This window comes from Tupaia chinensis, unplaced genomic scaffold (assembly GCF_000334495.1).
Source record: "Tupaia chinensis unplaced genomic scaffold, TupChi_1.0 Scaffold143970_1, whole genome shotgun sequence".
NCBI lineage: Eukaryota > Metazoa > Chordata > Mammalia > Scandentia > Tupaiidae > Tupaia > Tupaia belangeri.
Genome location: NW_006203821.1, coordinates 426,288 through 439,986, shown reverse-complemented (window position 1 = coordinate 439,986; position 13,699 = coordinate 426,288). Strand labels below are relative to the sequence as shown.

The window sequence follows — 13,699 nt, the reverse complement described above, 5'->3', positions numbered from 1 at the left end:
ATTTTGTACTCCAGCACATTAAAAACAGTTGAGTCCCTTTTAACATTTTTGTTCCTCTTAGCTGTATTAATGCATTTAATTATAAAAGACAACATATGTACAAGTAAAAGGTCAAACAGTAGAGGAGTGTATAAATCGAAAACTAAGTATTCTTTGTATCTGCTCCTTTCTGACTTTTTAGAGATTTTTAGTATTCGTTTGGATTATCTCATATGTGAAGTATGTATACATGTATTCAATATGTATGTGTATGTATATATAGATCCATATATATATATACTATGCATATTGTCTGTTTTTTCCCACATCTGGACATCTTTCTATATTATATATAATAATGTCCTTATTTAAATGTTGTATGTTAGATATAACTTTAAGCATGTTAATCTTCACATCATCCATTTAATCATCACCTTAATCATATGAAGTAGGGATAATTATTCTAGTAAGTAAGAAGTCTCTCATGTTTGCTTGTTGTTATGGGAAATTCCAAGTATATTCAGAAGTTATGGGAATGGTATAATAGACCTCAGTGGCTACCTACAGTGGTGAAAGTGGTTGGTGCTACTGCACAATGCTGGAGCTGTATGGGGAGGCCTGGCATTCAGATCCTGGGTGGACCTGAATCCACAAGGTATGCCTGGCTGGCTAGAAGGCTGGGTGGGGATAGCTATATTTCTTTCTGTCCTCTTTTGCTGTAAATAAACAAATAAAATTAAAAAAAAAAAAAAAAGATGCTTGATGCCAGCCAGTGGCACGCATGGTGGTTAAGGCAGTCAGATCCCACATGGCTGACTGACTGGTTGGAGTCCTGGACCTGATGGCTTGAGAAACACATCGGGCTTTGTGTGTGCACGCATGCTCAAATCCCAAGAGAAGAGAGGAGAAGGGATGGTGGTGTGATCATCCTCCCTGGAGGAGATGCTTTCTCTCTCTCTCTCTCTCTCTCTCCCTCCCCCTCTCTCCCCCTCTCCCTCTCTCCCTCTCTCCCTCTCCGCCTCTCTCTCTTCTTCTACCTCCTTCTCTCTCTCCCTCCCCCCCGCCCCCATTTCTCTCTGGCCAATGCATGTGCCCTATAGCAAACTTAAAAAAAAAAGACCCTCATTTGCCAATCATGTCGGTTTAATAGTTATCAATTTAGAACCTTATTTTTTCTTTTTTTAAACTTGTTTTTCTTTTACATTTTTATTTCTGGAGAGAGAGAGACAGATATATAGCCACCCCCCAACAGGACCCTAATGCTGTGTTCCTGCCGTAGCCAGCCCTGGATTATAGGCACATATGTATGTTCCCAGGGTTCTTGGTGAACTCAAGGTGGTCTCCTTGCCATGCAAACCTGGAACCTTCCTATGTCAGCCCCAGAGAGCATGACATTCTGTCTCTGCAATACCATCCTACACTTAGAACCTTACTCTTTATAGTAAATAGTAATAGTTTAGTCTGTGGGTGAACAGTAATTTATTTTATCATTTTCCTGTTGGTACATATTTAGATATTCATAAGAGACATAAAACGCAGCATTATGCGTCCTCATCCAACTATTTTTATACTTACGCAAGTATTTCTATAGAATAAATTCCTAGCAGTGGGTTTGCTATATCATAGAACATAGGGTTTTTGTCAAATATTACTTTAAGAAATTATTTAATTTATTATTTTTAAAAATTTGCTGTAGGACACATGCACTCATCAGAGAGAGAAAGTGAGAGAGCAAGTGACTAGATCTGGGATTCTGAACTGTGGTTGGCCGTGTGGGAGTCCAACACCTTAGCCAGCACACCACCTGCTGGCTTGTCATATTACTTCTAAAAGCCATTTATTAGCGCCATCTTCTCATCATAAGAGGTTTATGGTTAGATACAGTGCTTTTGCAAAAACAACTTAGGAAAAAAAATAACTTGATGGGGTAGCTTTAAAATGGAAATGTTTTGGGGCCAGCAGGTGGCATGGTGGTTAAGGGTGCTGGACCTCCCACATGACTGACCATGGTTTGAGTCCCTGACCTGGTGGCTTGCTTTCTCACTTTCCCTCTCTCTCTCTCATCCTGTCCCTCTCTGGTCAAATTAAAATAAATAAATAAAGTTAAATAAAATGATTTTTAATAAATGGAGATGTTTTGAGGACTTTTGGCACAAGGGAGAACACATGAATAGAACAGTAATAGCTTTGTCTGGGTTAAAAATGATGTTTGAAAGTTTGTAGAAGCTTGTTATTGTCTTGTTTAGGGGGCTTTAATTCTATTAATAATTTTTTTTTTATAAAGTTGTTTATTTTCCTTATCTTTCCTTATTTCCACTTTTTGTAAGAGTCTGTAAGGAGCAGACTTAAGACCACTCAGTGGTTGTTCCCACCCATTCAATGGCCTGAGCAGTGGGGGCTGCAGACCAGTCTTCGGTAGCAGGCTGAGCACTCCAGTCTTCAGTAGGGAACTGCTGAATGGGCATGGAGGGCACTTGCACGCCTTCAGACCAGTCTGCAACCTTAGGCTGTATTCTATTAACAAATTTTAAAACAGGGAAATTAGAGGTGTTCATAGAGTGGTAGGTAATTTTGCTTTTTAGAGGGATAGTTGTGGTTAATCTAAGTATGCACGGAAAGATTCTGGGTCCCTGTAGTTCAGGGAGTGTTTTGTATATAACTTTGGGTAGGAGAGAAATTTCTCTGTGAAGATTAGAAGTTTGCCATGAGTCTTAGAATGTGATGTGTATTTTATTACATGAATTTAATTGTGCCTCAGGGAATTAGAATAGAGTAAAGGGAAGTGTCTCCTCTTGGGTTCCGTTTGTACCATAGATGTACTGCAGTGATTGTGCTTTTAGATGGGAATGTGGAGGAAGTTACTAGCCTAGGGTTAATGGAGAGGACTGCTTTCTTAATGACATTGGACTTCAAGTAAAACATTAAACTTCTGTGGCCTTTTGTGCCTGAATAAGAGGGAGATTCGGGAAAGATGGCCAGGAAATGGGAAAATATAAACTTTTTTAAAAAGAATATTCAGGACTAATGTGTGTCCTTTGAATATTCAAAAGAAGATCCTCTTCATCTTTGGCCTAAGGTTCTCTAAAAATATGCTTGTTTCTTTTATTTATCTATCTGTTTATTTTTTGGAAATCAGCTAAAGCAGGTAAATATTGTAGGACTTAGTTATGGTCAGCAGGGGGCACCCATTACCTGACTATCAATTCAGAAACTTTCCAACAAAAGGATGGAGAGTAAGTTCCTGTTCTAGAATTGCTTCCTCTGAAAATGTCATTAAACCATTACTACCTTTCAGGGCATCAAATGGGAAAAGTGTCCGGGATATTGGAACAAAAGCCGCCCATGTCTCTAAATGAGGGACCTTAATTAGACTGGTTATGACCCACAGTTTTATGAGAGTTGTTTGGTAGAGGGTTAATGCCCTTCCATTTATCCTCGATACTTCCGAACTTTGTTTCCCGCCCCTATGGTCCCTTCTCCTTTGTTTTATCTTAAACCTTTTGACTGATAACTTACCATGTTTTTTTAATTCAAACTCCCTTTAGCCTTTTTTCTTCCCACCTTCTTTGACATTTTTATTTGTTCTATTTTGACTTTCAGCTGGAGCTACAGTCTCCATGGTCAAAAATAAGGAATTTGTGAAAGAAGGAAGCCAGGGCTTATAGAGCACTCATTAATTATTGTGAAAATTGAAAGCAAGTATTTAAATGAGGTTTGGACTAGTAGTCATTCGTAAATTCAGAGTTTTAAAAAACAAATAAGATGGAATCTGGTATTCTTCGAATGTTCTCTTTACCCCAATATGTTTAACCAGACTTCTTTTGTGATTACTTTCTTATACCTCAGCTAAATTAGCTGGTATGTTCTTTGAACTCTTCTCAGTATATGACAGTTCAAGGAACCAACATTCTAAGGGCCTTTATGTTTTTTGGACTGAGGAGTGGCAGAGAAATATGGGGCAGAGGACATGATTCAGGTGAATTCGTCTACATATCTAAGGTTTTGGTTTAAAATACCATTTTTCTAATTTAAAAAATGTCTTCTTTTTCAGGGCAGCAGAGAAGAAAGTGGTAAAAATTACTTCTGAAATACCACAGACTGAGGTAGGTAGGTGGTAGAAGAGCAGCCTTTACATTTTTCTCTGTATTACTTAGCCTTTTTTCTATCTGTATCATTATTACTATTTTTTAAAAATTATTTTTATTTAACTATTTGTATATTTATTTATACATACATATATACATACCAGAGACAGAGCGAGAAAGAGAGGGAAAGTGAGAAAGCAAGCTACCAGGTCTAGTATTTGAACTGTGTTCAGCCATGTGGGAGGCCAGCATCCTTGACCAGCACACTACCCACCAGCCCATGTATCATTATTTTTTTTGATGGTTTTTTTTTTTTTTTTTTTGCTACAGGGCGCGTGCACTCGCCAGACAGACAGAGAGAGACAGAGAGACAGAAAGCGAGAAATCCCCCCCCAGGAGGGATGGCCACGCCGCAACCCCTTCTCCTCCATTCTCCTCTCGGGATCTTGGGCATACACGCACACGCACCCAGCGTGGTTTTAAGCCACCGGGTCCAGGACTCGAACCACGGTCAACTATGTGGGAGTCCAGCGACATAGCCATTACGCTAACTGCTGGTCCCTGTATCATTTTTTAAAATGTATTCTTAGACAGAAAGTCAGTATTGACAGATTCTGGTGTTGATACATTTTTCTGTTAACTACCCTTAGAGAGATATTTAGCCTGGCATAGTAAGTACTCACTTTTGAAGCTATAATGTTTTTGTAAATAATACAATGGTTGGGACCAGTGGTGGTGTGGTGGTTAAGGCGCTGGTCACTCCCATGTGGCCGACCATGGTTTGAGTCCCAGACCTGGTGGCTTCCTTTCTCACTTTCCCTTTCTCTCTCTCTCTCTCTGGTGAAAGTAAAATAAATGAAGGAATAAATAAAATTAAAATAAACTAAAAATAATAATAATACAATGGTTTTATTGGTAATGCCCTTTTTATTTAAAAAGATTTTTTTTGTGGGGTTTTTATTTTTGAGAGGTTTTTGCTACAGGGTGCCTACGCTTGCTAGAAAGACCAAGAGAGACAGAAAGCAGGAAATCACCTCCCAGGGGGAATGGCCACACTGCAATCTCTTCTCCTCCATTCTCCTCTCAGGATCTTGGGCATGTATGTACACGCGCCCTTTGTGAGTTTAAGCCACTGGATCCGAGACTTGAACTGCTGTCTACTGAATAGGAGTCCAGCGACATAGCCATTATGCCAACTGCTGGTCCCATTAAAAAAAATTTTTAGAGTACTTTTGAGAATTATTCATTTAATTTTATTCACTCATTCGTTCATTTTTAAATTTGACCGGGGCCAGGGAGTGAGAAAACAAGCCACCAGGTCCAGGACTTGAACTGTGGTTGGCCATGTAGGAGTGTCCAGTGCCTTAACCAACACACCACCTGCTGGCTCCTACTGGTAACTCTATTTAAGTGGTTTACAAACCTCAAATTAGAATTTGGGAAGATGGGGACCAGCAGGTGGTGTGGTGGCTAAGGAGCTGGACATTCACACATGGCCAACCACGGCTCGAGTCCTGGGCCTGGTGGCTTGCTTTCTCACTTTCTCTCTCTCTCTCTCTCTCTCTCTCTCTCTCTCTGTGTCTGTCTCTCTCTGGTTAATTTAAATAAATTAATGAATAAGTAAAATTAAATAAATAAAAAAAGAATTTTGGAAGATTGTACCTTTGAAAAGTAGCAATGGTAGATATCACTCTTAAGTTGCTGTTTGCTAGCAGGTAAGATCGAAATTTCTCTGCATTATGTCTCAAGATTTCTTAAACTGGGTTCCCGTTGAAATCTTACATTCATTCTTACACCTTAAAAATAGGGAGTTATTTGGACCAGCAGTTAGCATAATGGCTATGTCGCTGGACTCCCATGTAGTCAACCGTGGTTTGAGTCCTGGACCCAGTGGCTTAAACTCACGCCAGGCAGGTGTGCGTGCATGCCCAAGATCCCGAAAGAAGAATGGAGGAGAAGGGATTGTGGCGTGGCCATCCCCCCTGGGGGGTGATTTCTTGCTTTCTGTCTCTCTTTCTCTGTCTTTCTGGCGAGCGCATGCACCCTATAGGAAAAACCTCTCCAGAAAAAGAAAAGAAAAAAAATAGTTATTAAACTTGTTTGGAATAGCGTAAGACAACACTGTTCTCATTTCTAATGAAAGAGTACCACTAGTTGGAACCAAGCTGTCCCTTTGATCCCTTTCAAAGATCTACCAAACAACTTTAGTCTTTAGACTTTGCGCAGAATGTGGGTTTTATTTTTCCCTTTTGTTTTTGAGGGCATGAATATAATAATAGTTTTTTTGTGTTTGCTTTCTGGAAAGGGCTGTTGAGTTAAGCTCTAGAATAGACACAATGTAATATCCTTCAGAATTCTCAGTATTTTCAGTTTAGACCTAGAGAGATTGCTGTTAATGTTCCTAAGATACCTTTCTCTAACCAGCTTTTCCTAAACAGAAATTGATTTTTTTCTCTTCCCCTTTTTTCATCTATTATCACGTAGAGAATGCAGAAGAGGGCTGAACGATTCAATGTACCTGTGAGCTTGGAGAGTAAAAAAGCTGCTCGTGCAGCTAGGTGAGTGTTCCTAGGCTTTTGGACCTGAGATAGTGATGGTATGAAGGTGAAAGGTGTATGATCCTAAGGGTTGGATATAATTGTTGATTTCTAATTAGAAGGAATGAGGTGGGTTTTTTTTTTTTAATTTATTTTTTTATTGTTGTTTTGTTTTGGTTTGGTTTTGTCCTATTAATGATATCACTGCTGATATAGATGTAGTACCTCTAGATTGGGCTTTAATCTTCAGCAGGTTTTTATGATAGGTAAAGGTTGGGAACTTAGTTTTATTCCTAATTCTGATAAAGCTCTTTTAGCTTATTCTTTGGACTCTTGGTGAGAAGGAGAGTAAACTGAACCTCTTTCATGAGGTTGTTAGAATTAGCTAATGATTGCAAGGCTTGAGATCACAAGCAAGAGTGTAATGACATGGAGACAGACAACCAAGAGTGTAAACAGCTTCCTAAAATTTAGCCTGTTTTTCTTTCTACAGATTTGGGATTTCTTCAGTTCCAGCAAAAGGTAAGAGTACAACAACTCTTCTGAGAAAGTTATCTTTAGAGTTTTTCTTTTTTGGGAATAATAGGTAGCATTTCTTCAAATTATGGCAAGCTTGTTAACTCCGGGAGCACTTAAGAGGTTATAACATTCATCTCTTTGCTTTAGGTAAAATCCTACGTAAGCCTTCCTGGGCAGTTAAGAGATGGTACTAAAGTTATGAGAATAGGAGGAAGTGCCAACATTTGTCTTCCTTTACTTGGACATATTCAGAGAAATTTTTGGTACCATGCTTACTTATTCTGATGTCTTATGAGCATACAATGATTGTGAATTAAATTGTATAGTATAGTGGTAAAAGAAAAGAGAGGGACCAGCAGTTGGCATAATGGCTGTGTTGCTGGACTCCCATGTAGTCAACCGTGGTTCGAGTCCCAGACCTGGTGGCTTAAATTTACGTCGGGCACATGTGTATGCATGCCCAAGATCCCGAGAGGAGAATGGATGAGAAGGGATTGCAGCGTGGCCATCCCCTTTGGGGGGTGATTTCTCGTTTTCTGTCTCTGTGTCTCTCTGTCTGGCAAGTGCAGATGCCCTATAGCAAAAACCTCTCTTGGGAACCAGCAGTTAGCGTAATGGCTATGTCGCTGGACTCCCATGTAGTCGACCGTGGCTTGCGTCCCGGACCCGGTGGCTTAAAACTCACACCGGGCACGTGTGCGTGCGTGCCCAAGATCCTGAGAGGAGAATGGAGGAGAAGGGATTGCGGCGTGACCATTCCCCCTGGCGGGTGATTTCTCGCTTTCTGTCTCTGTGTCTCTGACTGTCTGGCGAGTGCTCGTGCCCTATAGTGAAAACCTCTCCAAAAAAAAACCTCTCCAAAAAAAGAGAAAAGAGTATCTTTTACCGTAACAGCTTCACTTCTGGGAACTTAGAAGGAAATCATCTTGACTGTGCTTAAAAATTTAGCCTTGAGGATCACCATAGCATTACTTATAATGATCAATAACTGGAAAAAACTGAATAAACCAAATGAATTGGTTAAAGAAGTATGTGTAATAGTATAGTAGAAAACTATACTGTGGTAAAAATTTTATTGAAAAGTATTTGTCAGAAAGATACTGAGTGAACAAAGAAGTTACAAAATTATATAAACTGTATTCCTATTTTAGTTATAAAAGAATATGTATGGATGGGTAGGGGGAGAAAAAAAGATTATACTAAGTTGTTAGTCCTCATATCTGGTTGTGTAATTTTAAATGTTCTTTTTGCTTGTTCATTTTTTTTGTTTTTTAATTTTTTGGAGAGGTTTTTGCCATAGGGTGCGTGCGCTCACCAGACAAATGGAGAGAGACAGAGAAACAGAAAGCGAGAAATTACCCCCCAGGGGGAATGGCCACACCGCAATCCCTTCTCTTCCACTCTCCTCTCAGGATCTTGGGCACGCACGCACACGTGCCCGCCAGGATTTAAAGCTGCCGGTCCGGGACTAGAACCGCGGTTGACTACATGGGAGTCCAGCGACATAGCCATTATGCTAACTACTGGTCCTTCCTTGTCCATGTTTTAAAAAGCCATGCAGTGAATATGTATTACTTTGGTAATAAATTAGGGAGAAAGGTTAATATTTTAAAAAAGAACATAGCCCATGTTCTTAGGGACTTATGGTGGTTATGGCATTGGACTCCCACATGGCTGACCATGGTTCCAGCCCTGGACCTGGCGACTTGCTTTCTCCTTCTCCCCACCCTCATCTTTCTCTCTGGTCAAATTAAACAAGTAATAATAACAAGTAAAATGAAAAAAAAAAATTCTTTAAAAAAAAAAAGGGACTTAATATGTATTCTTGTAATCTAATCCAGGCTACTTAATGACCTATAAGTAGGTTTTTTTTTAAGAATAATTTTTTGTTTTTAATTTTATTCATTGTCATTATTTTTTATTGTTTTGAAGTTGACCAGAGAGAGAGAGAAGGAAAGTGAGAAAGCAAGCTGCCAGGTCTGGGACTCGAATCATGGTTAGCCATGTGGAGTCCAGCTGCCTTAACCACTGTGCCACCTGCCGGCCTGACCTGTTAGTAGTTTTAAGTTTGTTAAGAAAATGTCCTCCAAAGATCTTGTAGTACTTTGCTGTGCTTTTGAAAGACCCAAAGAATTCTAGCCACTACAAGATAGTGAAAAAAAATAAAATTCTGACTCTTAGTTGTATTGAGGGAGATAATTGGTGACAGTACAACAAAAATGATTCAAGATGTTGATATTCGATCAAAGATAAAAGCTAAAATTTCTTTTCTCTGAAAAAAACCCTGATAAATAGCCTGTAAATGTTTACAATATTTACATAATTTTGACACCCTAAAACTACAGAGTAACTCTTAAAAGAATAGAATTTGGGAACATTTGAAATGAAGTATGGCTTTTATTTACTTATTTTATTTTTAGCTTCATTGTTTGTTTTAATTTGACCAGAGAGAGAGAAAGAGGGAAAGTGGGAAAGCAGGCTGCCAGGTCCAGGACTTGAACCAGTCGGCCATGTGGGAGTCCAGTGTCCTTAACCACCATGCCTCCTGCCAGCCTCACAAGTACTGTATGTTGAATGGGAACATAAAACACCTAACCATTTCTACTTAACACACATTAGGTTGTCAGAAAAGTCATAATTTTTTTTTTTATGCAAAAATGCATCATGACTTTTCTCACAACCCAATAGATTGTGGTAAAAGTTAAATCTGTTATGCTGGAACCATACAGGAACACCCCAGGTTCGGATCCTGATAGATCTGGATGCACAGTACATGCTAATCATTTGGGTGACTGGGAGGCTTAGGAAGATTGCCAAAAGGCACATTCACTCATCAGAGGGAGAGGGAGTAAGCACCCCCTCCCTAATGGTCATGCTGCAATCCTTTTTCCATTTCTTTATACTGTTGGGATTTTGGACATGCATATATAGGAACTTTGTGTTTTCTAAGTTGCCAGGGCTGAGATTCAAATCACAGTTGGCCATGTGGGATCCACTTCCTTAAGTACTAGACTCTGAGACTGGCCCTCTCATTTTAATACCTTTACTGAGATATAATTCATATACCATGTAATTCATCCATTTAAAGTATATAATTTATCATTTTTATAGTATATTCACAGGGTTGTGCAAGAGCCAGCAATATGCTCTAATTTTAGAATATATTTAGCACCCAAGATAGAAAACCTGTATCAATTAGCAGTTACCTCCTCCCTATTTTCTCTCCCCACCCTTCCCAGCCTTAACAAACCACTAATATTTTCTCTGTGTACAGTCATCTCCCTATATTTGCAGGGAACTGTTTCGGGGACCCTCCACATATACGAGTCTTCAGATGCTCAAATCCCCTATATAAAATGGCATAGTATTTGCATATAATCTATACATGTCCTCCTGTTAACAGTCATGTGACACATGAGGATGTTTTGGTCAACAGCAGACTGTGTAAATGGTAGTAGTCCCATGAGGTTATAATAGGCAAAAACATATAGCACAGGTGTTTAGTAGGCTACTCTTGGGGTCCCCACACCCCAGATCATGGACTGGTACCAGTCTGTATCCTTTTAGTAACTGGCCACACAGCAGGAGGTGAGTGATGGGTGAGCAAGTGAGTCTTCATTTGTATTTACAGCCGCTCCGCATTGCTCCCATTACTGTCTGAGCTCCATCTCTTGTCAGATCAATAGTGGCATTAGATTCTCAAAGGCGCTTGAGCCCTATTGTGAACTGTGCATGCAAGGGACCTAGGTTAAACGTGCCATATGAAAGTCTAATGCCTGATGATCTGAGGTGGAGCTGAGGAAGTGATGCTAGTACTGAATATTGACTGCAAATACTGCATTATGATAAGATGTGTAATTATTTCATCATATATTACAGTGTAATAATAGAAATAAATTGCATGATAATTGTAATGCACTTGAATTGATTGAGTCATCCTAAAGCCAATTTCCCAACCCTCCATTTGTCAAAAAACTATCTTCTATGAAACTGATCCCTGGTGCCAAAAAGGGGACCACTGGGCAATACCTTCCATGTTTATGTAAGTACACTCTTGTGATGTTTATATAATGGTGAAATCACCCAGTAAACATTTTTCAGAGTATATCCAGGTCATTAAGGGACTCAAGATTGTACTTTTTTTTTTTTTTTTTTTTTGAGAGGTTTTCGCTATAGGGTGCGTGCGCTCGCCAGACAGACAGAGACAGAGAGACAGAAAGTGAGAAATCACCCCCCAGGGGGGATGGCCATGCCGCAATCCCTTCTCCATTCTCCTCTCGGGATCTTGGGCACGCACGCACACATGCCCGGCGTGAGTTTTAAGCTACCAGGTCCGGGACGTGAACCGCGGTCGACTATGTGGGAGTCCAGCGGCATAGCCATTACGCTAACTGCTAGTTCCCTCAAGATTGTACTTTATAAATCATCCCTAGGTTATTTATAATACCTAATCTAATGTAAGTGCTATGTAAATATTTATGTTTTTAATTTTTTTTTTTTTTAGAGATATTTTTTGCTCTACTCTAGGGTGTCTGTGCTCACCAGAGAGACAGAACAAGGGAACGTGAGAAATCATCTCCCTGGGGAGATGGCCACTCTGTAATCCCATCTCCATTCTCCTCCCAGGATTTTGGGCATGCACGCATATGCGCCTGGTGTAAGTTTCAAGCTTCTGAGTCTGGGACTAGAACCTCAGTTGGCCAGTTGGTTCATGAGTCCAGCACCTTAATCACTATGCCACTTGCCCCAATTTAATTTTTTAAGTTTTCTATAGTGCACATCCATTTGCTGGAGAGGGAGAGACAAAAAGTGAGAAGTTGCTTCTGGGGTTGGGGGGTGGCCACATTTCAGTCCCTTCTTCATTCTCTCAGGATTTTGGATGAGCACACACGTGATCTCAGTGTACTTCTTTAATTTCTTTCTTTATGGCATGTGTGCACTCACTGGAGAGACAGACAAGAAGTGAGAAATCACCCTCCAGGGGCAATGGCCCAAACCATAATCCTTTCTCCTTTCGGGATCTTGGGCATGCACGCGCATGTGCCCAGTGTGAGTTTCAAGCCTCCAGGACAGGTACTCAAGCCGCAGTCGACCATGTGGGAGTCCAATGACATAACCTTTACACTATCTGCTGGTCCCTCTGGTATGCTTTTTTAAGCCATTGGGTCCGAAGCTCAAATTGTGCAGTCGGCCATGTGCAATCCAGGTGCCTTGACCACTGTGCCAACAGCTGGCCCTATGTTTTAGGGAATAATGATAGAAAAAAAGTCTGTATGTTCATGGACACGGTGCAGTCCCTTCTCCTCCATTCTCCTCTCAGGATTTTGTGCACGCATGCACATGTGCCTGGCATTAGTTTTAAGCCCCTGGTTCTAGGACTTGAATTGCAGTTGACTACATGGGAATTCAGTAATATAACCATTACGCCATCTGCTGGTTTCTTTTGTCCCTTTCTTTCTTTCTTTTTTTTTTTTTTATTGAGCGAGAGAGACAGCGAGAAAGTTAGCTGCCAGGTGTGGGATACAAACCACAGTTGGCCATGTGGGAATCTAGTACCCTTAACTCTACCATGTCACCTGCTGGCCCCCCTTTTTTTGGACTTTCTAATAAGAATAATGCTGTTGTAAACATTTGCCTGTAAGTTTTTGTGTGGACATAAGTTTTCATTTCTTCAGGAGTGGAATTGCTAAGGTCAAACAGTAGTCTGTGTTAACTTTTTTTGACTAACTGCTAAATTTTTTCGTATAGCTTATCCATTTTTATGTTCCTACCAGCTATTAATTGCAGACATGATTTCTAGATATAGTCTCAACCTTTTCACTCTCATCATGAAATAAAGGGATTTTGTTCTCTTTACTGTTTTTATGCTAATTTGATTTGAACTGTTGACTTCCTTTATGGCTTTAAGATTATTAAATTGAAAGTTTTATTTAATTTTTAAATTTGTTTCCTTAGGTCTGTCATCTGACATGAAGCCTGTGGTAAGACATCTTTCTTTTTTAAATCTCTGCAGAGCCAGATCTTAACTCTGTAAAGTTAAGAGACTCTCCTCCTACTTCCCAGATCCAAGGAAACTCTAAGATTGTGAATTTTGTGACTGGTTTCAGTACAGTATGGTACATACTGAATTTTAAAAATTGAGATACTGAGAAGTCAGGAAATTGCTACATCTTCAAAGTTACTACAAATATCATTCCTCCTACTATTCCTCTGTTTAAAGATGAATATAGATTTTATGAGCTATAAGGACTCTCTCTTATTATACTAGAATTTTTTTTTTCTTACTGCCAGAGGGTGTGTGTGCTCACCAAAGAGAGACAGAGACAAAAAGGGAGAAGGCACCTCCTGATGGGTGTGGTCACGCCACAGTCTCTTTTCTTCCATCTTCATCCTGTCAGAATTTTCAGCACACACATCCAGTATGTTTTTCAAGCTACCGAGGACAGGATTTGAACTTGTCAGCCATGTGGGATCTAGCCCCCTTAACCACGTGGCTATGGAACTGGCCCTGATACTGGAGATGTAAGCTTTATCCAATGGCTTTAGATAATGTCTTGATTCTTTTTTTTTTTTCCTAAT

General features: G+C 39.9%; 1 protein-coding gene across 3 annotated transcripts in view; it reads left to right on the top strand.

Annotated features, from left to right (window-relative positions):
• The window catches only part of SARNP (SAP domain containing ribonucleoprotein), a 90,117-nt gene that overhangs the window by 20,729 nt on the left and 55,689 nt on the right, over positions 1–13,699 (top strand). For 2 of the 3 annotated variants that reach the window (XR_337030.3, XM_006165566.2), the window contains exons 5-8: positions 4,031–4,082; positions 6,549–6,622; positions 7,095–7,123; positions 13,076–13,101. Coding sequence is in view for 2 of the 3 variants with exons in the window: in XM_006165566.2 (XP_006165628.1) it covers positions 4,031–4,082; positions 6,549–6,622; positions 7,095–7,123; positions 13,076–13,101 (181 nt within the window). In the remaining variant the exon portion in view is untranslated. The remainder of the gene's footprint in view (positions 1–4,030; positions 4,083–6,548; positions 6,623–7,094; positions 7,124–13,075; positions 13,102–13,699) is intronic. The other variant, XM_006165567.3, reaches the window with a different exon arrangement.